The sequence below is a fragment of the Hypomesus transpacificus genome, chromosome 7 (genome assembly GCF_021917145.1).
Source record: "Hypomesus transpacificus isolate Combined female chromosome 7, fHypTra1, whole genome shotgun sequence".
In the NCBI taxonomy this organism is placed as follows: Eukaryota; Metazoa; Chordata; class Actinopteri; order Osmeriformes; family Osmeridae; genus Hypomesus; species Hypomesus transpacificus.
In genome coordinates this window covers 4,798,557-4,826,166 of record NC_061066.1, presented here as the reverse complement: position 1 = coordinate 4,826,166, position 27,610 = coordinate 4,798,557, and the positions used below count along the sequence as shown (strand labels likewise).

Here is a 27,610-nt window from a genome sequence, read left to right as displayed (position 1 = left end):
CATGGCGAGAACGGGGGCCCTCACAATGTCACACCGCAGATTCTGAAATCAGCTCAGGTGGATCCCTTAGCCTGATGCACAAATGTATTTCAGAAACCTAAGCCAGGACACATCCCCACTGATGCTAGGCATGATTTGAAATTCCCTTCCATGACAAGGAGAGATTAACTCAAGAAGAGTTTCAACGTCCTATAAAAAGCTAATATTCAGCCCTTATTATTCATAAAATCTCAGCAGTTGGTGTGTAGCAGAGAGGCTAGAGAGACTGACTTGTAACCTTATGCTCATGAGTTCAAATCCCCATTCAGCCTATTGTTGTTGGCCAAACATGTAGTTTTGCTCTCTTGTTGTCCAAGTCTCAATCTTCTACAGTGTACATGTTTATAATATGTTGCAGGGAGGAACCCGCATCGCTGCTTGCAGCTATATAAATATTTATTACTATCTCCATTATATATTTGTATTGATAATAATTTTTTATTTGACAGTTTCTTATTTCAAATATTTGGATAATTTTTTTTTGCTATCATGTTGTTGTTTTGCAGTAGGTCTACCTAATATACTTATTGCAATATACATTTTTGTTCATTCCCATTCTTGTGGGAGGGTATTTATTTGCAGCTCATCCAAAGTAGGATGTAGTAAGGTAGGCCCGGACAGTGGCAGCCTCAGTTGGTAGCCTCGCCGAAGGGAATGTCTATGTCACCCCTATCATCTACATTTCTTTCCTGTACCAGTGGTACTTTCCACATCATTGCCATGTTGTGTAGGACAACGCAGGCACCAGCTACAGCTGCAGGTGTGTCAGGCTCCATCAAGATGCCTGTGACAAAAGGAAGGCATGTACGTATTTATGTGGGGGCATAGAAGGCTATGTGAGGATCCAGAGCCTGCAGTGCTTAAAATAAATTGGCAATTAAGTTAAAATAAAATATAGCTGGATACCTCTGTGCAAACAGGCCCATCAGTTCTTCAGAACACCTATGCACCGCTCTACCACATTTATGGTCTTAGTGTGTGCTGAATTGTAGCGCTGCTCACTGACACTTGCTGGGTTCTCAGGGGATACCCTGAGTCTCCTAGCAACCTCCCGGGGTATCTTCCCGCCTCAAAGTCTCTCCAAAGGCGAGATTGCTTGAGGATGAAGCTGTCATGCTTTGCCCCTGGCCATTTGATCACCGAATTTGTATTACAAGGTCAGCATCACATACAATCTGAGTGTTGATTGAGTGGTATATCCCTTCCTGTTCGTTTTCGTTGGGTCCCTTAATTCTGATGCCATCTACACATGTCAGGGAAACCGGCTATCTGATGGAGTTTCTGATGGATCTTGTTTTGTGGCTCAGGCTTAGTTGGTAACTTAACATGATCGTTCAAGCGCTTACACAATGATAGTGGGACTGTTCTAATAGCTCTACATACAGTAGATTTATGCACTTATATTGAATCCCCAACCAAGTTTTGAAATGAGCCCATAAATAGCGTAATGCCAGGCACACTTGTAGGGATGGACTTAGGGCCCCTTAAGTTGTGCTGCAAGTCTGCAGCTAGCAGATCAGTATTTCTGTATCTCCGCTCGTGGAAAACAAAAGCGCAAGTATAAATCTAAATCGCCATACATGTCTAAGGGGTGCAACCTATCGCGAAGAACACGTTGCTGACGCAAAACAGGCATTATAATCATCTCCTCCTCCCACCTTTCAAAACGATACGCCACTCCAACCGTTATTTTACGGAGGACTTTACACCTACTAAGGTCAAAATATAAGATTTAAGTTGCAACTTATGTCTGGGTTGGAACTTTTTAAGTTGATGCAATGCTTACATGTTAGTAGCGTGTAAACTCTGACCAAAATTAGTAAATACGTTCAAACTAGGCTACGTTTGAAGTTACGCATAGCTGGTGCAACCCAATGCAGGTCTTAATAAGTGACTCACCCCAAATGGCCATAAAGACCGCAAACACCAATGTCCCAAAGTTATCAAATATGCAAAGTTTCTGCAATAGAAAGAATTTCTGCAATTATTACATTTGTCACAGACCACAATTGTTAACATCTTTAAAAATGTATTTGATGTATTCAATTGAATTACAATAAAAAGGTTACTCACTTTAGAAGAATCACAAGTGCTGTTTAATCTCCAGTATGTGCACTCCTTGTCACACTGGGGACACATTACAATATTTCCTCCAATCATGGGATCACACACCTCCATGCTGTTAAAGAAGATTCATAGATGAAACAGGTCAAACAAACAGCATGTTGAACTAGTAAAGATGGATGTGCAATTTTACTGTCCTGTGCAATTGTGGTATGGGTAAAATTGGATGTCCCTCCATCTGTTGTTTCTGCTAAATTACTCAGATGGACAGTACCCAATTGATTGCATACCTCCAAGTGCTTGTTTCTTGAGTTTTATACCCATAAATGAAACAGCCTAGTCCCACGATGGCTGCGAGGGCAAGCATCACAGTATAGAAACCCAACCACGCAAAATAAATGCCAATCTTCTCACCATAATATTTTCTGTGAATGATAGACATAATGAACAAAATCACAGATATGGAAAAAACATTTGTTTAAAATTGGCTAGACTGAAAAGGGGTTATTCTACCTAATGAGATCAAGAGGCTGCATCTTGTAGAAGCTTTTAGGGTGAGCCCATTCCTCATAAAGCAAGTATCTCTCATTAGGGCAGACATCCTCCTTTGACGGGACATTGAATCTGCACTACACATAAAAATGTTATATGTTAAATCATACTGAAATATGTGCATTACATACAATGGCTTCTAAAAGTATTCGACCCCTCCACTTTTAGCAAGTTTTTTTGTGCTTCAGATTTAAAGGCAGGGTATCTAATGTGTTTAAAAAGCCTTTTTTGTCATTTTGCCTAAATAAACTTCACATCTTGATAGCAACCAATACATCTACAGGTTTAACGGTAATATGAAATAAATCCAACATCGGTGGATTGTAATAAACACGTCAAATCATTAAGACCATTCCGAGACTAATGACGGGCTACCTGTCTGTCCAACTACCTACCGTGTGCACTCTGCCCCCGCACTCAATGCGCATTACTGTTGTTTTGTGTGAGTGGCTTTGAAGGTAGGGGGTGGGGAATTTTTGTTTGAATCGTGTCAAACAGAAGCTAAAATTGCAATCTTCGTAAAACTTGCCTAACCCATAAGCTTTAATTGCAAATGGATATGATTGCCATTTTTGTGCATTAATCTACATTCAACTAGAGAGGGTACCATTTCTGGGGAAATGGTAGGGTGTGCTTGTGTAGCCGGTGTGAATCGGTGAAACTCACTCCTCAAGTATGTATAAGGCCACCCGCGTCATTGAATAGATAGTTTTTCTTTGGCGTAGTTGGTAGTGGTGGCGCTTGGGAAGTCAGAGATAGCGTGTTCAATCCTCAGTGAAGGATGGACACGGTCTGGAAAACTTTAACGGAACTTGCAAGACCTCGTCTGTTACATATCCGTCACACTTGCTTGGGTCGGTTGCAGAGGGGTCCGTTTTTTAATGACATTTTTACAAATGACATCTCTGTATATTTTATATAAAAATGCATACTTATTATTTATAAAGATTACAGCATTATTTTTTTGCTGCTCATTTACAACTCAAAATACTAAGAGTGAAGTGTAGAATGAAATAGTTGTCTTCTCATTTCCCCGGCAAGAGGGAATGGTGATCAGCAGCTTCATAGTTGAATCAGACCGAATCAATTTGGCAGACCGGTGTAAAAATGTACCTAATCTCTATGACTTAAATGTATTTTAAAGTTTTTCCCTTCTCGTGATATTTTCATGCATTTAGCCAACTCATAGTGCATTCATTCATTAATAAAGAACCCCCTTTGAAGATTATTCTAACAACGACATTACCGGCAGTAGCTATCTCAGATGGCCGCCTGCAGCCCGGCTGACTTGAAGCAGCCAATGGCATTCTCAGCTTCAAGGCAGCCGGCTGCAGCCGACTGTTGGCGCCGCCGGCGCTGTATGAAGTTGAACACACCTATTGTTTTGCTATAGGTAGTCACGCATGTTTTTGTGACGTTAGTTGCATCAGTGACTGTGGCTAGCAAGTTAGCCACGGTTAGCTTCACTTTTCGCCACAAAAACGTAAATTCAACTTAAACCATGCAACGGAACGTAAATAAAAATAGATGGGACTCAATCGCTACCAAGACGGAACTTTTGACCGCGACGTTGTCTTTGTAGTCCAAATATTGACGGATCCTTAGGGGGGCAAAAATAAATACGTTTAATATATATGTGAGAGAACAATGAAGTGCAAAATTATGAAAATAATATCTCAATTAGAATGTTTATCCTTTGCTGTGGCACTCCAAATAATAGTCACGTGCATTTTGTTTGAGTAACTATCCTTGACATGTGTCTACAATTTTATTGGGGTCCATCAGCGGCAAATTGAATTGATTAGACATAGTTTACAAAAGTATGTCAGGACATTAACCAAGCCATGAAGTCCAAGGAACTCTTAGGAGACCTAAACAGTAAAAAGGGGCAAGACATAGATCAGGGCAAGAATATTTAACCATTTCTAAAATGATAATTCTATTCAGAGCTTCTGAAGTCCTCTGAAGAGAAGGAGGAACCTGTCTGAAAGACGACAATCTCAGCAGCACTCCATCAATCAAGACACTGTTGAGTAAAAGGCATATGACAGCCCACTTGGACTTTTTTTTGTCATGGCAGGTATTTAAATGACTGCAAGCATTAGGAAAAAGATTCTCAGTGGCATGGACAGGGAGAATGGTCAGAATTGAGGGAAGACTAAATTAGGGCTGCAACGATTACTCGAGTAACTCAAATAACTCGATTACAAACAATGATCAAGGCAAATCCCTCTGCCTCGAAGTCTTTCAATGAATTTAAAAGCTCACGTCACGTTCTTTCGCAATTTAAATTTTTTGTGTGACATAACGCGCTTAATCATCCACAAACCGTAAGGAGACGCAAGGAGTTAGCGGTAGTTTTGATTTGAGGGCGCAGGCGCATGCACAGGCACGTAAAGAATACCCCCGCAGCCCCCGCACCGCGGGGGGGCCTCGCAGGGACGGGGGGCCTCGTGGGAGATCTCCCGTTTTTTTTTTTTTTATCCAATTTGAATTACATGGGATGCACACTATGGTCTTATTGTCTTGTCTGTGTTTCCAGAGGTGAAATGAAAATGAAGAATTATTATCGTCCCCATTATCGTCCACAACCGTTTCTTCCGTTAATTTCTTAAAGAAGATATGCAGCAGCAACGAAAGAAAGTAACTTATCGATATGTACACATCTTATATTGCTGCACACCAAATTACAGCTTCTTACTTTGATATTTGAGTATCTAAATACGCTCTCAAACCGTATGTAGCATCTGCCTTGCGCAGCGTCAAACTGACATTTCTCCATTGAAAGTGGTTGGGTGGATGATAATGGGACCCCCTGGCTAACTGCTAAGATCAGGAAAATAGCTAGCTAACGTTATACTTTGACAGCTGTACTGCTCTGTCTGTGTTGTACTTCCTAGCGTTAACAGCGAGCCTCCTTTCCAAGAGCCAGGAAAATTAGCCTTCTTGCTCCTTTATTGACTTCCTATCAAGCTGACAACATTGAAATTGAGTGAAACTACAAAAAAGAGAAAGTAGAAAAAGTGCTTAATTAGCCTATAAAATATATTACATAACTGACATTATTAGCAAACATGCTAACGTATGCGACATAGTAGTATCGTGCAGTTGCAGCGATTTCGTTTGACTATTTACAGTAAACATACAAAAAACATAATCAAAGTTACAATAACTCATTGTATTTCAGTTATATACATATTATGATCGTGTAAAACGTACAGTCATTGCTTTCTACAAGTTTCACACAACAGATCGAAAATACATTAAACTTCACAGCTATTTGACAGTTGCTATGTGAACGATGCCCGGTTTGTGTACGTTCCAAACTTCCTTTGCTTTCCCGATCTCTATGGGCGTCAAAGTAGAAGTCCCATTCAACGTTTACACTTAAATCATATTCTGTGAAAGAGGATAAGGGAGAGCCAGGCGTGCGCCAAACGTTTTTTTCTGATTGAATAAATTTCCCTCACAAGACAAGCTTGAGTTTTGATATTGTGCATTTATTATAAGGCTCTCAGAATGTTCCAAAAAGTTCAGTTGATTGCGTCTGGGTCCTGTTCGGCCCGTCGGTATTTGTATTACATTATCCCTTACATATGTGGGGGAGGGGGGGGGGGGCTCTCAGACTTATTCTGCGGGGGGGCCTCATGTGTTTCCGTTACGGGCCTGCGCGTGCAAGCTTCAAAATGGAAGAAGGGAGAGAAGAAACGAAGAGAAAACTACCGAAAATCTCAAAGGTTTGGGATCCTTTTAAATTAAAAACTAAAGAGAACGCTGTGGTGTGCGTTCATTGCAAGTTCCAGCTAGCATTCCACAACAGCACGTCGTCCATGCTGCAGCATCCCAATAGCCCCCCACTCCACCAACGACTCCCGCCAGGCCAACGACCAGAACAAGTTCTACTGCAGATTCAAAAGACAATTGGACAGTCCTGAACTACCCCTTCCCATCCATGTGGCCTCCCCCCTCCCCCCTCTACAGTGACGACTCTCTCCATTCAGGAGGGTGAAGTTAACAGACTTTTCAAGAGGCAGAACCCCGCAAAGCAGCTGGGCCGGACTATGTCTCTCCTGCCACCCTCAAGCACTGCGCTGACCAGCTGTCTCCTGTGTTTACAAACATCTTTAACACCTCCCTGGAGACATGCTATGTTCCAGCCTGTCTCAAGTCCTCCACCATCATCCCTGTGCCCAAAAAGCCAAGGCCAACAGGACTTAATGACTACAGACCCGTCGCCCTGACCTCTGTGGTAATTAAGTCTTTTGAGCGCCTTGTGCTGGCACACCTCAAATCCATCACAGACCCCTTCCTGGACCCACTGCAGTTTGCCTACAGAGCCAACAGGTCTGTGGATGATACTGTTAACATGGCCCTCCACTTCACCCTACAGTATCTGGACTCCCCAGCTTCCTACGCCAGGATCCTGTTTGTGGACTTCAGCTCTGCCTTCAACACCATCATCCCCGCCCTACCACAGGACAAGCTCTCCCAGCTGAACGTGCCCGATTCCACCTGCAGGTGGATCACAGACTTCCTGTCTGACAGGAAGCAGTGCGTTAAGCTGGGAACACAAGTCTCTGACTCCCGGTCCATCAGCACCGGATCTCCTCAGGGCTGCGTCCTTTCTCCTCTGCTCTTCTCCCAGTACACCAACAGCTGCACCTCGAGTCATCCATCTGTCAAACGCTTGAAGTTTGTGGACGACACCACCCTGATTGGGCTCATCTCTGACGGGGACAAGTCTGACTACAGGTGGGAAGCTGACAACCTGGTGACTTGGTGTAGCCAGAACAACTTAGAGCTCAATGCTCTTAAGACAGTGGAGATGGTTGTGGACTTCAGGAAGAACACAGCCCCACTCACCCCCATCACCCTGAGTGACTCCCCAGTCAGCACTGTGGAGTCCTTCCGCTTCCTGGGCACCATCCTCTCCCAGGACCTCAAGTGGGAACTGAACATCAGCTCCCTCACCAGAGGATGTACTTCCTACGGCAGCTGAAGAAATTCAACCTGCCAAAGACAATGATGGTGCACTTCTACACAGCCATCATTGAGTCCATCCTCACTTCTTTTATCACCAACTGGTACGCTGCTGCCACTGCCAAGGACAAGAACAGACTGCAGCGTATCATCCGCACTGCTGAGAAGGTGATCGGCTGCAATCTGCCTTCCCTCGAGGACCTGCACACCTCGAGGTCCCTGAGGCGAGCGAGGAAGATTGTGGCTGACCCCTCCCACCCTGGACACTCCCTGTTCCAGCTACTTCCCTCCGGCAGACGGCTGCGGTCCATCAAGACCAAAACCTCACGCCACAAGAACAGTTTCTTCCCATCCGCTGTTGGCCACTTTAACAAGGCCAAGGACTCTCAATGACTTTAAATCACAACCTGCACAATGACACCCTGCACATCGCAATTTGCACTATTGTATCGTTCTTTTGCACTATCTGTTTTTGGTGGCCAAGCCGCGAAGCGGCAAAGCCACCTTAAGTGTTTCTACGTATTCTTCTTATTATTATTATTATACATCTTCTTCTGCCATGGGAGTCTATGGCAGCCCCTAGAACCAAATGGTCAGAAGTTGTGAATTTTGGCACACTATTTGGGACCAGTCCCCTCATCAATTTCACCAAGTTTCATGTCTCGCATTCCATTTTGAATATAACGTTTTTTTGCTACCTCTCCTATAAGGTTTGTCCAATCTTCACCAAATTTGGCACAGATCATCTTCAGCCAAGCCACACAAAAGAAATCACATGTTTTTTTGATTATCTAAACCTTTTGACTGGAACAGCCAAACAAAGTCATCAACCAAGCCACCATAAAAGAAGTGAGGTCATATCTTAGCACCTCTTTACTGCATTGACAACAAATATGGTATAGGGACTAGGGACCCTGTTCTAAAGAAGTCCAAAATAGGTCATGCCATTTCACCTCTAGGTGGCGCTGCAATAGGCAAAAAAATTGCACCATTTATCTTCAGATCAAGCATCACAAAAGACATCACAAGTTTTTTTGATTTTCTACACTTTTTGACTGGAACAGCCAATCAAAGTCATCAGCCAATCAAAGTCGTCAACCAAGCCACCATAAAAGAAGTGAGGTCATATCTCAGCACCTCTTTACTGCATTGACAACAAATTTGGTATAGGGACGAGGGACCCTGTTCTAAAGAAGTCCAAAATAGGTCATGCTATTTCACCTCTAGGTGGCGCTGCAATAGGCAAAAATTTGGCACCATTTATCTTCAGACCAAGCCTCACAAAAGACATCACATGGCGTTTTGATTTCTGCAACCGTTTGTTAGTTACAGCCAATCAAATTGAGCAACTGATCCGGAAAAAGGGAAGTGAGGTAATATCTTAGCCAAGCTTTGATGCATTGACTCCAAACTTGGTGTATGGACTCAAGGCCCTCTTATTAAGAGGTTTGAGACAGGTAGTGTCATTTGACCTCTAGGGGGCATTACAATAGGTAGGATTGTGTTTTGACCAATAACTGTTGATTTGTTTGGCGTATTTAAGTCATTCCTATGTATCTTAGGAGATCCCACGTCTGAGGCATGTTAACGCGTGATACCAGACGAATTGATGAGGCCGCCATTTTGAATGAATGAATAAAACTTTTTTCCTTACTCCTACACAATGTATCCAATATTCACCAGATTTGGCACAGATTATCTGACCATGCGTGCCACCGGATAAACGGCTTGCTTTTTGTATTCAGTAACTGTACACAGCAATTCCCAGCGCTGACAATGGCTCACTGGGATAAGACAGGCTCCGTTGAAGTGCAAAGTCGTAGGTTTGAATCCAGCCAAAGTCTCAGGCATGTCATGATACTGGTTTATGTGTTTAGTGAAGCCAGGTATGCGACAGTAGCTGTCGAGCAGTATAATCATAATGGCCACGATAATGTTTAATTCTCAGGGGATTTATACTCATGAAGAGTCCGATTTATTGTGCTTTGTAGATATAGTGAATCTACATCTAGCCAGTGTATCGGATTTCTTGCATCATTACTTCTGAACAGATTTGTCATAAATCACAAGATTGGTCTCCTGATTCTACGTGGCATACCAAGTCAAAATATATCACATTGTCCCGTTTCCACCATTTTGGGCGTCGGCCATTTGGAATTTTCATAAAAACATACTTTTTTGAACTCCTCGTTTGCCGTTACTCCTATTTTCATGTACATGTAATGAAATCATTTTCAGATTACAATCACCTTGATTTGTCAAAATATGACTGAATTACAGCTTTTTATACTTGGGTCAAATCTGACAACGCTTCCCACAGGAAAAACGTCTCACTTTTTTTTAGACAGTAACTGAAAACAGTAATTCCTAGCACTGAGAATAGCTCACTGGGATAAGACGGGTTCAGACGTTGACTCTAAAGTGCAAGGTCATAGGTTCGAATCCAGCCACAGTCATCACGTATATCATGATACTTGTTTATCTGTTTAGTGAAGCCAGGTATGCCACAGTAGCTGTCTAACAGTATAATCATAATGGTAATGATAATGTTTCAATCTCAGGGGATCTATACTCAAGAAGAGTCAGATTTATTGTGCTTTACAGATATGTGTCCTCTAACCTCTAGGGGGGCGATCCCATGTCTGACACATGTTAACTCGTGATAACAGCCAAATTGATGCCGCCATTTTGAATTAACTAATAAAACGTTTTTGTCCTACTCCTGCTACAAAATGTATCAAATATTCACCAACTCTAACACAGATTATCTTCAGACCACAATCACATTGACATATCAAAATAGGACTGAATTACAGCTGTTTAAACTTGGGACAAGTCTGACAACCGCTTGCCACAGGAAAAATTCCTTATATTTTTACGCAGTCACTGAAATATGATTTCCAGCACTGAGAATAGCTCACTAGGATAAATTGGTCAACGTCAGAGGTTCAAATCCAGCCAAAGCTGACAGGCTTGTCATGTTTCTGATTCTCTATTTAGCGAGACTATAAGCCACTGCAAAGAAAGCCAGGTAAACCACAGTCACTAGATGTCGAAAGTTTCTTCTGGGTCATCTGACCTGCTTGGCCACCACATTGCTGCTTGCAGCTATATTTTTAGGTTAGATTGTAAATTATGACTACTTATAGTTAATTTTCAACCGCAGAATAGCTTCGCTCGCATCTTTCTCCGCCGCCATTAATGAACTGCTCAAACGAGTGCACGACATTAACGTCATCGTTCTCAGCCACTCCTGATTGGACCTCAAAACATTTGTTTCTGGAAACCGACTTCAAAGTCAAGCTCCCAGACCTGGTACAGAAGCAAAATCCAAATTGAGCGGAAGTACGTAGGAGGGCAGAGCTAGGCTAATCCAACACTGGCAAAGCTGGCAAATACCTTGCTGTGTATTCCAGCCACATCCACGCCATCAGAGCACCTGTTTTCAGCAGCAGGAAACATTGCTTCAAAGCGCAGGGCAAGCCTCAGTTCTGAGCATGTTGACATGCTTACCTTTCTTCATTGCAATCATGAGCTCCTTTAAAGACTTGCACCAACACACGTCGAGAGAGAGACATTTAAGGAGGTTTAGCCTATTCTCATGAATGTGGTAAAGGCTTATGTTATGCCTGAGCTGTAAATGTTGAAACTTTTTGTTCTGAAAGTTAAGTTGCACAACTTAAAGGCAGCGTTTTTGTATTATTATTTATTTTAATATATGCCTTAGTTTTAATACTTAAGAACTGAAAAAGTAATTGGAAAGCAATATATTTGTATTTGTTTTTGCATCTCAGAAAATGAGAACATTTATATGCATTTCATTATTTGCATAAAAAAATTGAAACGTAGATTTTCCTTTAAAAGGAAACCTATTAGTTGTTCATTTTAAGAGACCTGTTATTTTATCTAGTATATTTACTATTGCTACTTAATTAAGCAAAATAAAATGTTATCCGATTACTTGATTAATCGATGGAATTTTCGGTAGAATACTCGATTACTAAAATATTCTATTACAACAGCCCTAGACTAATTGCAGTCCGAACGTAGGGATCTTTTTCTGTGTGTGTGTCTCTATTCTCTCAAGAACCGGGCATTGTATGTAGTTGAAAATTAGCCAAGCTGTTGCTCAGGACCCAAGAACATGCAGTGTGTGAAGTTCTTTGAGCAGTTTGTTATGGGATTGAATGGAATGGAATTGAATTTAGACTGATGGCCAAATATCTACGACACAATCAAATTTACTAAAAGAGGGGTCAGAATACTTGAATATCTGAAGCCATTGTATAGGAAATATACATTAACTATTAACTTCTAATCCATACTTACATCATGGAGAGGATAGGCAGCCTTATACACTCCGCTATCCAGCAACTTACTGATGCCAAACTTCTTCAGGTTCCCTCGCACCTCATAAGGGGCTCGGCTAAGGATATAATATGCCTAAATGTAGGGAAAAAATAAGAATTTGTGCTATACCAAACTTTAACATTAAGTTAGCGATATTATTGTATATTACCTTGGTATACTGCATGCCTTTTACAAGTATGTCAATAGGGCTATACCAAGCAAACCAGTTGGTTACCTGTATGTAAACAGTGGGAATTTGTAAGAGCTTAACTTGCCATCCTACTCCTCATGGATGGTGGGAAAAAGAGGTCCTGGTCCTTCACACAGAAGTACTCAAGACGATCTTTCTCGAAGGGGGCAGTAAAATACTCTGTCTCTTTGGAAAGCACCTCCTCGCTGGGGTAGAAGAATTTGGTTAGGCAGGAGAGGAAGCTAAAAGGTGAAGACTGGGACGAGAGATCGTTAGGCTGGATGGGCATCTTGATGTGGAGAACCTCAGCGTAGGTGCACAATAAGTCCCATGGCATGTGGACCTTGACAAATATTAGTTTTTCATCAACCACCTGTTTTCAGAAGAGAAGGGGAGGTTGTAAGAGAAAGAGTAATAGCTCGTATGTCTGCAATACAATCATCTTTAGAAACCTGAAACTGACATTCTATAAACAACTACAACTTCCTTTAAATAAAAAAAGTTCCATAGCATCAGGGCATGCTCTGCTAGACTGCTTCTTACTATGAGGACTATAACCACCCAAATACATTATTATAAAAAAAATGTTTTACTTATTTGTTTTATTATGTACACCCGTGGGTCTGGGAGGCACAACATTTTATTTCACTGAATGTCTGTATTGTACTGCTTTGGTTATATGACTAAATAAAGAGAACTCAAAGAAATGTTTCTACATGACACCACAATAACAAAGCCAACTGTCTGGAAATGCCTACGCTGTTGTTGCAGTTGGTACAATGAAACTCAGACATCAGTGTGCACCCCCACCCCACTCCACTAACGACTCTCGCCTGGCCAACGACCTGAATGAGTTCTACTGTCGATTTGAAAGACAATTGGACTGTCCTGAACTATCCCTTCCCTCCCCTCCTCCCCCCCTCCCCCCTATCCACACAGCGACGACACTCTCCATTCAGGAGGGTGAAGTTAACAGACTTTTCAAGAGGCAGAACCCACGCAAAGCAGCTGGGCCAGACGCTGTTTCTCCTGCCATCCTGAAGCACTGTGCTGAACAGCTGCTTCCGGTGTTTATCTACATCTTTAACACCTCCCTGGAGACATGCCATGTGCCAGCCTGTCTCAAGTCCTCCACCATCATCCCTTTGCCCAAAAAGCCAAGGCCAACAGGACATAATAACTACAGACCCGTCGCCCTGACATCTGTGGTAATGAAGTATTTCGAGCGCCTGGTGCTGGCACACCTTAAATCCATCACAGACCCTCTACTGGACCCCGTGCAGTTTGCCTACAGAGCGAACAGGTCTGTGGACGATGCAGTTCACGTCCCTCCACCCTACAGCACCTGGACTCCCCAGCATCCTACGCCAGGATCCTGTTTGTGGACTTCAGCTCTGCCTTCAATACCATCATCCCTGCCCTGCTTCAGGACAAGCTCTCCCAGCTGTGTGCCTGATTTCACCTGCAGGTGGATCACAGACTTCCTGTTTGACAGGAAGCAGTGTGTTAAACTGGGATAACAAGTCTCTGACTCCGGATCCATCAGCACCAGATCTCCTCAGGGCTGCATCCTTTCCCGTCTGCTCTTCTCCCTATACACCAACAGCTGCACCTCCAGTCATCCGTCCGTCAAACTCCTGAAAGTCGCAGACGACACCACTCTCATTGGGCTCATCTCTGCGGGGACGAGTCTGATTACAGGTGGGAAGCCGACAACCTGGTGACCTGGTGTAGCCAGAACAACTTAGAGGCTCAATGCTCTCAAGACAGTGGAGATGGTTGTGGACTTCAGGAAGAACACAGCCCCATTCACCCCCATCACCCTGTGCGACTCCCCAGTCAACACTGTGGAGTCTTTCCGCTTCCTGGGCACCATCCTCTCCCAGGACCTCAAGTGGGAACTGAACATCAGCTCCCTCACCAAGAAAGTACAACAGAGGATGTACTTCCTACGGCAGCTGAAGAAATCCAACCTGCCAAAGACAATGAGGGTGCAATTCTACACAGCCATCATTGAGTCCATCCTCACCTCTTCCATCACCATCTGGTACGCTGCTGCCACTGCCAAGGACAAGAGCAGACTGCAATGTATCATCCACACTGCTGAGAAGGTGATCGGCTGCAATCTGCCTACCCCCGAGGACCTCCACGGCTACCCATCACGGCCCGCATTAGATTCAAGAGTTCCGGGAGTACAACGGTACTAAGGAATGGTTTGCTGAACCCAGTGCTAGTTACCTCAAGGATCACAATGACTCTTGCTTAGAGACTTGTTGCTCTTGTTGGTTAGTGGTAACTGATTTAAACTGTTGTATTCGCTGCGAAATATTCTATTTTAGCTAATATTATTTTATTTTTTGACTGTTGCTTGCTTTTCTACAGGTACACTTGCACTTATTGATTCAGGTTGTTTAATTGTAACTTGCTTAACTACATGCTCTTATGGTTCTTCCCTTTGGCACTTATTTTTTGGTTGTTCACAATGTGTGCTTCTTGTTGTGGCTGCCCGCAATGCTTTGGGGCTATCTTGTTGTTATTATCAGTGACCTATGCACTTTTTAAAGCTCTCTCTTGGAAGTCGCTTTGGATAAAAGCGTCTGCTAAATGAATACATGTAAATGTAATTTTTATTTTTATTTTGTAAATGATGGCTCCTTTACATGTTATTGTATATTTTATTTTTATTCTAAATCCCCTTAGTTTTGCTTGACTATGTACCTTTAGTATAGTTAGTCCATATATAAAAGTTTTTAAGATTCCTATATGTTTAATGTATGCACCTTTAGTATAGTTAGTCCACATATTTAAGTTTTTACGATTCCTATATGCAGTGTTGGGGGTAACGAGGTACAAAGTAACGGATTACAGTAACTATATTACTTTTATAGGTAACGAAGTAAAGTAACGCATTACACTCAAAATATTGGTAACTACACTACTTTACTAGACCTCGGGAACGCGCTTTCCTGCGTTACCCAAGCCATTTTTGCCGGTCCGAAAAGTTATCTTTTAGTGGCGCTTACATGCTTGTCTGGGCACCGTTGCCACAGAGACCGATTTGAGTGATTTGAGTGACGTGGCTGCTGGTGCGTAGACATTAGGCGCGTTCGACATGGGCTGACTTCATGCAGACGACGCCGGCGCTGCATGAAGTCGAACGCACCTATTGACAACTCAGTATCACATGATGCTAGGTTGGCGTAGAAAGAGGGAAGCGGGAACATGGATGAGACGGAGACAGGATTCAGGGTTCAGCCAGTGGCGATATTCTCATTATTTTAACTTTGTTGCTCGAAAGGACAAAAATATTACAGTAAAATGCACTGTATGTCCAGGCGAGAGGTGTCTTTCAACTGCTGTCAACTCAATGACATTTTAAAGTGAGGCATATTTCTTTGGTCAGATAGTGTGGACAGGCTTAATATTTGTTCAAGTGAATGGCTGAGTTTTATTTGCCATTTTGTTTTACACGTTTACAATTACAATACACTGTGTGGAAAGGCTAAGAGATGCCCTTATTGAAAATTGAAAAATAAAGTAATGAAAGGGCCATGATGTTTGTCCATGTATCTTTGCGGTAAATGTGGACATTTGCTTAATTTTTTTTAAAGTAAAGTAAATAGTAGTGAAGTTACTTTTCAAATGCAGTAACTAGTAAAGTAATCTAGTTACAATTTTCAGAAGTAACTAGTAACTTGTAACTAGTTACTTTTTCAGAGTAACTACCCCAACACTGCCTATATGTTTAATGTATGCAACTTTCTGCCAAAGTACATTCCTTGTCTGTGCAAACTTTCAGGGCAATTAAAACCCTTTCTGATTCTGATTACTTAGTCTAAGATGATAAACAAACCACTTGATGGAATTGCAAAACTTTCTAGTTGAGGTACAAGAAATACTGTGAATCGTTCATTCAAGTGTTCAACATTTAACCTATCAGAATGTATATTTCCACAGTGGATTGCGATAGGAGAAACAAAACTTCCACAGAAGTTTTGTTATTGGATTGTTTTAAAAACACGTCTCCTCTGATTCCCACAAACTAAGAGACAGTGAAATAACATAATATTTTGGACACACAGAGCTGTTTTTGATCACGTTGTAAAGTTAAGAGTTTCCAGTTTCATGCGAGTGTGGCGTGCCTATAGCCTGGTCCTAACCAGACTGTTGTACATTTCCTTTGTACAGAGAGTATGGGATCGCTCCATTGACAAGCGTTAACTTCCTTGAAGGCAGGTACTCTTTTGAAGTTTAAAACTATTGGATCTGTCCAGAGCCACTCTGATCTGCCATAACCAATCGTTAGCGTTCACCTTAGCCAACTCCTTCACAACTACTGTAACGGAGCTTGCTGCCGTAGCTGGAAAATCAAACTTTTCCCGAACCCCGTGGGGAGGAGGGCCACAACATCATGGCGACCAACAAAACTCAGCAAGGATTGTTCTTGCTGTGGATATTCGGCAGCGTTGCCACAACGGAACAAATAGCTTCACTCGCATTTTTCTCCGCCGCCATTACTGAACTACAACTCAAACTAGCACACAACATCAACGTCATCGTTCTCAGCCACTCCCTCTGTTCGCTGATTGGACCTACAAAAATGTTGTTTCCAAAAACCAAAAAAAAATACACCGAAATCCCAGACTTAGTACAGAAGTAAAATGAAAATTGAGCGGAAGTACGTAGGCGGGCAGAGCCAGGCTAGCGTACCTACATGGCATTAGCAGAACTAAATAGATATTGGTTTCAACTGACTGAAATACTGTCAAATTTCAAAATAGTTTTTTGTTTATACTTTTTTTAATTTTACATGACTCATGTATGTGATTGTCATGGCCCACTTACAGATCTGGTAGCTTCCAATTCCATCTTCATCTTCATCAAGCTGGCTTCAAAGTACTCTCGCCTCCGCTGGGAAGAACAACAATAATTGATCCTGTGTTTAAAACCACAATTCGCAATCATTCTTATCTGTGGTTATGGTTTTGGATTAATAGTTTGCAGTGAAATATTTCTGACTGTGTTGAGAGCATTCTGAGCTCTATAGTTCAGCTGTTTGTCTATATACATTATTTAATGTATTACCACTGTAGTTTACAGTTATAAACACCAGAATATATTAGTGGGTATCAGTTGAAAAAGCTACGAGGATATCAGCACGTAAATTAAGTGCATGCCTAACAAAGTGCAGTCTTTAACCCTTTCAAACGTTTCCAAATTTCTTGACTGTCACCCCAGCGTGAGTTCTTTTTGCGCGTGAGTTTGTTTCAATCTCAACGTTCCAGAAATTGATTATGACATATTAAAATCGAATTGCCATACAATTTCCGCACGTCAAAGGGTTAACAATCCCCAGCTACATAATGACAGCTGTTCAGTATTTCTATTTAAAACCAATCTTTGTGTTGGGAAAGGATAGAAAGGTCAGGGGGGTATTCCAGGTAGCGGGTTTAGTGAAAACGTTGAGTTGTTTAACCCTGAAAAGAGGCTTACTCCAAGGTTTCCGTTCCAGAAAGAGAGGAAACTAAACCTTTTGGTAAGTTTCCATGGTAACTTACTCCTTGAAACTAACCTTCTCGCTAGCAGATTTTCCATGCCAAACTCTGCGTTTCTACCAATCCCCTCCCACTTTCTTAGCCTGATAGCGTTGGCAGACAAGGCATATAATTTCCTGGTTCAGCCGAGCGATCTCGAACTAAATTTAATTAGCTTAGTTATACGCCGGGAGACAATTTTAAGAATGCGGTTTGATGTACTTTAATTCCCTGATGAATACCTAAGTTAACGTTACCGTTTCCTGTCACAATCTGTAATTTATTTTAGCAACATTCTCAGCCCTTGGGTCTTCATCGCTAGTGATACTAGGACTTGTGGATACGTGGACTTGCACTCAGATTTGACAAAATGCCTTTTGGCACTGAAATAAAGACAAATTGTTAGTATTCTTATTATTAGGGTTCCTCCGGTAGGAGGAAACTTATTGTTTTTGTTAGTATTCTTATTCTTATTATTATATTTCTCCGCTAAATGGCCCAATAGCTCAAAAAGTCCTGGACCCGATTTTTTCCAATTTGGCCCAATAATACAACCAGTCACTCATCACTCCCAGACGGCTAGTGGCCCATGTGCGCTCATAGGTGGCGCTATAAAACATGCCCAAAGTCTACGTGATTTCCCCAGCGCCCCATTACTCCAAAATGCCTGACAATTGGTATACATGCCTTATTCCCCATGGGGAACAAAAAAGCCTCAAGGACCCATATTGTCAGACTTTTTCTGGTACTGTCCAAATTTGGTACAACCTTCAAAACCCTTCTCCTCATGAACCATTGATCCAATCGACTTGAAATTTGTTCTAGATGTGTAGAAGACATGTTTTTATAAAGGGTCAAATTGAGTAAGAAATGCAATACAAAATGGCTGAAAGAAGTGTATTTATGTAAATGTACACATTGCCTCAATATCTTTGTGTTAATAAATCAAATATAATTTTGACTGATGGTTTTCAAATCTTATTGGGTTCAAGATGACATCACTCTGAAGTACCATCAACAAATTCACCTTGGTACGTTAAAATATGATTGAATTTGAGTAGTTTAAACTTTGGCTGAATCTAACAACTCTTACCACAGAAGAAACAGCTTACTTTTTTATACAGTAACTGAACATGACAATATTCAACACTTAGAATAGCTCAATGGACTGGGACAGTGACCTGCAAAGTGTAAGATTGTATGTTTGAATCCAGCTGCTGTCTTTTAGCCTGTCTTAAATTTGAATATCTGTTTAGTTAAACAGGATGACATCATTATGAAATACCATGCGCAATTTCATGCAATTCCACTTTGAAATGTCAACCGTTTCTTAACCTTTGTCCCAAAGCTGACCAAAGCTAATAGTCTGCCCTTTCTACTCATATATTCTCAACAGTTGGTGTGTGGCAGAGAGGACAGAGAGGCTGCCTTGAAATATTATGCTCATGAGTTCAAATCCCCATTCAGCCTATTGTAGTTGGCCCAACATGAAGTAGTTTTGGTCTCTTGTTGTCCAACTCTTGGCCTTCTAAAATGTACATTTTTATAATATTTTGCCATTTTTGGGGGGACCCGCATCGCTGCTTGCAGCTGTATTTGAAATTGTATTTGGTCTTCTTTATTGCCTACAAATAAGATCTAACAATGAGTAGCCTATTTCTATCGGCTATGATGTACCGTCCTGTAACTGTTGTTTCAGCAAATCTATTTCAACGTTGTTGTGGGTCAATATATTGGCCAAACAACCAAAACTAATTCCCTTATGATTTGAAGGAAGATGAGAAACTGAACAGTGTATTCAAATTAACCAAATAATGCCAATGCCAATGGAATTACAGTTATTTGACTCTTTGGGTTAAATCAGAGCAAGAATGGTCAAATTAAGGTTAAATAATATATACATTTTATCATATTGCAAATTAATGCAATCAATGAAGTTAACTCTTATGCCTACTCTACCATGATTATTGTAAACCAGAGATAGAAAGCATGAGGTGAGGAAGAAGGAATACTAGGACAAGCCAGAGGTGAGGAGAAGGTCTCAGGAGATCAAGAATCCACAGAACCATGCTTCACAATTCCTTTTATACCCAAGAACAACTACAATCACACCAGAATCTTGACCCTTACTTATCAACATGTCTAGCAATGCTACAGTAAGTTACACAGATGTGAGAGCCATCAAGTTGAGACTCCATCCAGTAACTCCATATTTTACCATAAGAGAGGTGGGGGCAGGTTGATAGCCTTACAAGATCAGCCTTTATTCTTCTGCCCTAAGTACAACATCTCTTGGTCAAAATAGAAATTCAGCAAATTCAACAATTAATATTAATGTAGGTTATTGTTCTTACAATTAACATCACCTGTGACCATGCATCCTCCCATAACTGGTGTTCCGGTAAATCTTTTTCGAGATTAGCCTTTATTCTTCTACCTTAAGTAGGCCTACACCATATCTTGGTCAGTTTTTGGCACTTTCTTCATGAGGTGCAATTTGTACAACTCCTTTACTTAACTGGGTATACATGAGATTACATTAGCCACATTTCACAGTTCCACATGCAAAATTCACCTGCCATTAAATGAACATCTCACTGTATATAGCATCCATGCTCTGTTCGACAGGATCAGAATGTGCAAATCGTTTTTTTTTTATATTAATTATTCTCACAATGTGAGTGTAACTGACAATTCCGCACAAGCCTGTAAATAAAAGTAGATGGGGAGAGAACTACCAGTAGCTACCATACACAATTCTCTGCATCCTTTTCTGCGGCAGCAGTCAATGTCTCTTCGTCATCTTAATCATCATCATCATCATCTTTTGATGAAAAGCATTCTGTTGGGGGAAACTGGTACTACAAATTGAAATAGGCACCAATTGATATTTACTTAGCATCATGTCGAATATGATTAAAACTAAGGTGACGTCGAGGCTACAATCACAAGCGTATAGCCTAAGCAAAATATGCGTTACCTGTTCGTAGTATGTTTTTACATTTAATAAAACATTGAACACTTTTTCTCCTGTAATATTAACAGACAGTGGGGTTAAATGTTCAATATATGGACTGGCTTTTGCCTTCAAATGTATGCATTGACTCGGCAGCAATTGTCTCCCAGGCCACTTGTATACGATGCTACAGCCGTGTTGCTTTTTTCCCGGAATATGTGCTCAACCATAAACACAAAATAAAACTTGTATCTGAAGTTTAGTGGAGTAGGACAACGTTGTTTGTCGCCGGGTGCAATGGTGGATCCTAGTATCGAAGTTCCATTGATTTTGGCTTTTAATAGTTCTCATGCCCACACTTAACTCTGAGTTGACGTACTCCCAAGTTGAGTTAACAAATTCATATCAACTTTTCTGGAACCGAATTTTCGGAGTTTCCCATGTTAGAGTAACTCAACTCAGAGTTCAGGGTTAATCTCAGAGTTCGTTAAACCCGCTACCTGGAATACCCCCCAGGTAAAACATTTTGTTTATTTATAGACTTTATTACAGAGCCCCCGAAGTGACCTGTGCAAAACAAAACAAAAATCAAGTACTTTCCGGTGTGTGTATATAACTCCTTTCTGATTGCTTCATTATAGTTATCAGTGTTGGGGGTAAGGGGTTAAAAAATAACGGATTACAGTAACGATATTACCATTATAGGTAACGAAGTAAAGTAACGCATTACACTCAAAATATTGGTAACTACACTACTTTACTAGACCTCAGGAACGCGCTTTCCTGCGTTACCCAAGCAATTTTTGCCAGTCCGAAAAGTTCTCTTTAAGTGGCGCTTGCATGCTTGCCTGTGTGCTTGCTTGTCTGGGCACCGTTGCCACAGAGACTAGTGATTTGAGTAACGTAGCTACTGGTGCGTAGACATTGACAACCCAGTATCACATAATTGATACTAGGTTGGCGTAGAAGGAGAGAAGCGGTAAAATGGATGAGACGGAGGCAAGAGGGTTCAGCCAGTGGCGATATTCTCATTATTTTAACTTTGTTGCTCGAAAGGACAAAAATATTACAGTAAAATGCACTCTGTCCAGGCGAGAGGTGTCTTTCAACTGCTGTCAATTCAATGAGATTTTAAAGTGAGGCATATTTCTTTGGTCAGACAGTGTGGACAGGGTTAATGTTCGTTCAAGTGAATGGCTGAGTTTTATATGCCATTTTGTTTTACATGTTTACAATTACAATAAACTATGTGGAAAGGCTAAGAGATGCCCTTTATTGAAAATTGAAAAATAAAGTGATGAAAGGGCCATGATGTTTGTCCATGTATCTTTGCAGTAAATTTGAACATTTGCTTAAAAAATTTGAAAGTAAAGTAAGTAGTAGTGAAGTTACTTTTCAAATACAGTAACTAGTAAAGTAATCTAGTTACAATTTTCAGAAGTAACTTGTAACTAGTTACTTTTTCTGAGTAACTACCCCAACACTGATAATTATATAATCAGAGCAACATTTATAACGCATTTTTAGGTCAAGAGGTCTGTTTAGCCAAAAGGACTACTCAAGAATTTTGTTGGCATCCATTTCGGCGTCTCGCGCTCGCCATCCACTGTGCTGGGGACACACTACAGGATAATCGGGCCGATTTCGCCCCTTCCGAAAATCCTAGGTAACGTCCCGATTATCTTGATGGTTCTACAGATTATTTTATCAGATGTTTCCTTTGTGTGAGGTGTGTAAAGAGTGACCGAATCTGCTCGGAAGGATGTCGGAGGTTGGAATCTGTTTGTGTGTGGTGTGCTGTCTTTGTCAAATCATGGCACATCACACACTGTAGGAGCAAAACGGCTAAATCTAGGATTTTTTGGCTTTATGTGTGTGGTCTCTCACAGTTAGAAGATCTTATGAGATCAAAAAAATCATTTAGTGTGTCCACAGCATTAGCCTACTACTCTTTAGCCTGCTCACAAGCCCAAACAAGTGTGTGCGGCATGCCTGTTGTTTCTAGCTAGATCCGGTGTGGTGTTGTAGTTTTTCTAAAGTCAGCATGTGAAAAAAAACTACAAAGTTTGCTTGGCCAAAAATAACGTTAATTGCGTGATTTAAAAAAAAATCCTGTTAAAATGGGTTTGCGTTTACGCCCTTAATAACGTGTTAAACTGACAGCACTAGTTGTAATGTTCATCTTTTATCTGTGTTATGTTCACATTTATGGAAGCAAATCGTAACCAAAATTTAAATGAAAATGCATTTCCAGAAATGCATTTTCATTTTAAGAATGTGGCTGCATTATTTGACTCATAAATGAAATTAGTAATCAATCATCCTATTTGCATTTTAATTTTCTTCCTTAAGACTGCTCATTCTTTCACTTAATTAAAATGAAAACGAAAAAGACATTTGAAATTTAATTTTCAAAATATGCCCCAGCAAATAGATACCAAAATTCAATTTGAAATGTAAAATTTGTCACATTATTTTGATCCAAAAATAAAAAATTCTAAAATTCAGATTGCAGGAATCCATAGAACGAGTCCATAGAACCGGCCCTCAACCAACCTAAATAAATAGTTTTCGATGGACTCGAACGGGATATGGATGGTTGGTCGTCCCCGTCCCATTTGAGGCTCCACAGCATCCAGCCGTTCCAGGACTGAAGAGAGGTTTACTATGGCAACCTCATTAATGTGTACGTCTGTGACGGCAGAGTATGCAGCCAAGCTCTCTGTGACTTGTTCTACTCGGTCACGGGCATCAGACTCAGATATATTATTAGTTTCTACCAGCTCAGCTAATTCTATCAGTGTCTGCACAATTTGAGGGAGCGCCATGATCTGTGATGCGTCCTCTAAAGACCCGGCAATTCAATCAATTTCCCGGCACATTTGCCATGTAATGCAATGCGCATGTGCACACCACCCCCTACCGAACAAGATGGGTAGCTCGGTCAGCAGGGAGCTGAAGAAGAGTGGCTACTGACGTCACTCTACTGCGCCGCTCAGAATGCATTTTCGTTTTCGAATTATGGGCAGTTCTTTGCGGGCAGAACATGAAAATGAAAATGCAATGTCCGCTCTGTTTTTTTTTTGATTATGGCATAACATGTGCAGTCTTGAGGAAGAAAATGCAAACGCAAATAGGATGATTGATTGCTAATTTTATTTATGAGTCAAATAATGCAGCCACATTCTTAAAATAAAAATGCATTTCTGGAAATGCATTTGAATTTGAATTGTGGTCACGATTTTGCAGCCACGTTCTGAAAATGAAAATGCATTTCTTGTAATGCATTTTCATTTGAATTGTGGTCATGATTTTGCAGCCACGTTCTTAAAATGAAAATGCATTCCTGGAAATGCATTTTCATTTTCAAATTTTACATTTCAAATTGAATTTTGGTATCTATTTGCTGGGGCATATTTAGAAAATTAAATTTCAAATGTCTTTTTCGTTTTCATTTTAATTAAGTGAAAGAATGAGCTTCTTAAGGAAGAAAATTAAAATGCAAATAGGATGATTGATTACTAATTTCATTTATGAGTCAAATAATGCAGCCACATTCTTAAAATGAAAATGCATTTCTGGAAATGCATTTTCATTTGAATTTTGGTCACGATTTGCTTCCATACACATTTTGGTCAGTGTTGTGATTACAATGGACAGGGTTTGACCATTGAGAATGTTGACGACTGTGTGTGGTTGTTACCCTAATTATGAGTTGTCTGTACACAAATTACTTGTCCATCAGTTTGTTCAAGAGTGGTTATTACACAATAAGTCATTTCTGCAGTTATGTGGTGTATGAGCAAAGGACTTTCAGAAGAAAGGCAAACTCTTCCTTCTTAGCTGCTTGCCACATACATTTCAAGGTTATTAAAAACATTTTGGACACACTTTGAGTTAGCAGATGGTACTCTTTGAATTAGGGGAGGGGGAAAAATAGATTTACCTTTGAATAGCGATTCAGTTTTCTAGCAAATCGATTCACAAATGTAAACATTTGATTTTTTATTGATTCGTGACTTCAAGAATCGATTTGAATCGAATCGTGAGGTACCAAAAGATTCCCACCCCTACTTTGAATCATGATTTCACCTTCTATAAGATATAGCCAGAGAGGGACAAATTTGTTTGATCAGCTTGTTTGAAAGGGATTTCTTCATTAATGCATTTCTAATCCAATGTGAACTAGAGAGGGTACAATTTCTGGGGAAATTGTAGGGTGTGCTTGCTAGCGTCGGTTGCAGGTGGGTCTGTCCCCTTAAATTTTTCTCTTCTAGTGACATTTTTCAAACATTTAACCTACTCATATTGCATAATTCATAAAGAACCCCCTTTGAAAAAGCTACTGTTTCAGATGGAATCACGATTCAAACAGTACCATAGGCTAACTGAAAATATGCCCCCAAAAACATAAAAGCTTGACATTTATTTCCGTGGAAATGGCTAATTCAAAATAAATTTGCTACGAGCAAGCTAACTGCTGTTGCTAGCCAAACTTCACTGAGTGGCTTGTTTGAATGCGCCTGAAATGAAAAGTTTCTTTTGACCTAAAGTTTAGGCTATGGCATTGAAGACAGCGACGCACAAGCTTAAGTTTAAATACATTATTTAATGTGACATTACTTACTGTACATGCAAGTCTTGATTTGCTTAAATGTACATGTATGATGCTGCTAGTACACCACGGCATGATACGATACTCCTGTGCAATAGCACATCTATGCACGTTGTATCCATGCGTCGTTGCTAACGTGAGCTGACGTAGTGACAATGGCACCACTGAGTACCCTTTGTTGACACAAGGGACTTTTTTGCCATAAAAACTTAAGTTCAGCCTAAACCGTGCAACGGAACTTAATTAAATATACAAGCAACTCTATCGCTACCAAGACAAAACTTTTGACACCTACATTGTCTATGTAGTCCAAATATTGACAGATCCTTAGGGGTGTGAAAAGAAACTAGAAATAATAAATATATATGTGAAAGAACAATGGTTGTGCTCGTCGAAGGCGTGAGAACACCCAATAAATGCCTCAAACATCAGTAGAAGGGGAAAACTTAAAAGGGAAGTTTAAGGCCAGGATTGCCCAATTTCTCAGTTTTTATGCAATTGTTTCAACTCTGTGAGCCCCACATCACCTTTCACCTAGGTACCGCTTGCAAAAAGGAAGATAACAGAACCCTGTTTCATTCTATAATTTCAATCTTAGTATTTTGAAGGTAAAAAAAAATGTATGTTGTATTCTTTTTAATTCATGCAATCTTCAAAAATAATAAGCATACCTACTAAGCATACCTAAATATACAGAAATAAGAGTTATAAAATGTAAGTACACCCATTAAAACGCTTTTTTTCTCAAAATTTGACATTTGATATTAGCGTAAATAATGGGTTTGGTGGAAATGTAGTTACTGATTATGTATCATTTCCGTTAGCATTGCTATGACTCTGTAGCACGGTTTAGGTAATCATTGTTTTGTTTTTTAAGAAATCACCACTACCGCTGACTAGCCAGCCTTTGCTAGCATATGACGTTACAAACCGGTTACTGTTACCAACAATGCCGTCTGATGGTATAGCACTGAGAGTTTGTCATGTATTGCAGCAGGTGGCTTAATCATGCCCAAGGACGTGTAGTGTTGACTTTGAGACAAATAAATCGAAATATTGAAAAAATTGATATATATATTTGCCGCCTAGCCTGTTGTGGGGAGATTAAATCCAAGCCTGTTGTAGGATGTTAAGGCAGGTAGCAAAGCTATGCCTGTTGAAGGATGATGAGGCTGGTAGAAAAGTCAAGCCTGCTGCAGGGGTATGATGCAGATAGGAAGTTGAGATGTCCCAAAAGAGAGGGGAGTTATCAATTTGTGCAAATCAGGTAGTTGGAGAAGAGAGTGACGAGTTTCAGTTTGTCAGCAGGAAGTGAACTTTGGGATGAATAAAATGCCCCAGAATGTGCCTTTATTGCAGGATCTTTATTTGCAGGGGCCAGCTTGCGGCTGTAGAGGCAAAATGCACAAGGTAGGTGTAAAACCCAGTGCCGCTGAGTGCTACCTGGCAGAATAAGGTAAAGATAATCGTCCCCAGCCTGGCGCTTGTTGAAGGTGGAGCATACAACGTCCTTGAAGAGAGAAAGGCAGAAGCAAACACTAGAGCAGTCCTGTTTGCGGAGCGAAAACTTGCTGGTCCCTGGATGGTACCGGGGCCGATGATCACGGAAGGCAGAAAAAGGTTGGGCATCTCAACATAGTTGCCTTGGAGGACAGATCCAGGAGGTCAAGACCAAGGAGGGCCTGGAGACCCTTGTTGCATGGTGCGGAACATGGAAATTCCATGTGGAGAATGAGCAAGGCTGGAAGGACATTGTTGGACCGCAACAGGACTTGAGGACTGTGGGGAAGCAGTGGAAGGGACAGCTCGAGCGAAGCCGCAGGGGTGTGGATACCTGGGGGGATCCCTGCTGAGGATCACAAAGGTAGGGATTGTGATCTTTGAGACAGCTGGGAGGAGCTGTGGGACAAGCTGTGACTAAGGATCCAGGAGGGGTGCTGTGTAGCAAACATCTCGGAAACGCAACTAGCTGGCGAGGGTAGAGTAATGAGAGTGGATGACAGAGGGAAAGTCAGTTGAGAATCAGAACATCCATGCTGGAGAGATGAGGATTGTGGATGTGGTAAGTGTAATGTGGCCAGTTTGGCTCTCTTATTCCATTCTAAACCTTTTATGTACTTCGTTCTGGGAGATACTTGGGCCTGGGGACCAGAGAGGCAGGGGTGGGAGGCCCTCTAGAATGACTGCGGGGTGAGTGGGCGTGTTAATGTTAATGTCATCAGTTGCTGCTGGTGGGTACTAGCAAGGAGGGGGTTAATGGGGTCCGGAAAAGCATTCTCTTTGAGGGGCAAAACCAACACATGGGTCAAAATCCTGGCTTTGAGGTCTTT

The 27,610-nt window shown here is 41.1% G+C and overlaps 1 protein-coding gene across 4 annotated transcripts in view; it reads right to left on the bottom strand.

Moving 5' to 3' along the window:
- Positions 1-27,610, bottom strand: part of ano6 (anoctamin 6) — an 88,850-nt gene that overhangs the window by 47,220 nt on the left and 14,020 nt on the right. Inside the window, exons 4-10 of one of the 4 annotated variants that reach the window (XM_047022621.1) lie at positions 17,021-17,086; positions 12,261-12,548; positions 11,965-12,078; positions 2,617-2,732; positions 2,394-2,528; positions 2,113-2,218; positions 1,939-1,999 (exon numbers count right to left, since the gene is read on the bottom strand). In XM_047022621.1, coding sequence (XP_046878577.1) covers positions 1,939-1,999; positions 2,113-2,218; positions 2,394-2,528; positions 2,617-2,732; positions 11,965-12,078; positions 12,261-12,548; positions 17,021-17,086 — 886 coding nt within the window. Of the gene's footprint in view, positions 1-1,938; positions 2,000-2,112; positions 2,219-2,393; positions 2,529-2,616; positions 2,733-11,964; positions 12,079-12,260; positions 12,549-17,020; positions 17,112-27,610 lie in introns of all 4 variants that reach the window. The other 3 variants (XM_047022622.1, XM_047022623.1, XM_047022624.1) reach the window with 3 other exon arrangements.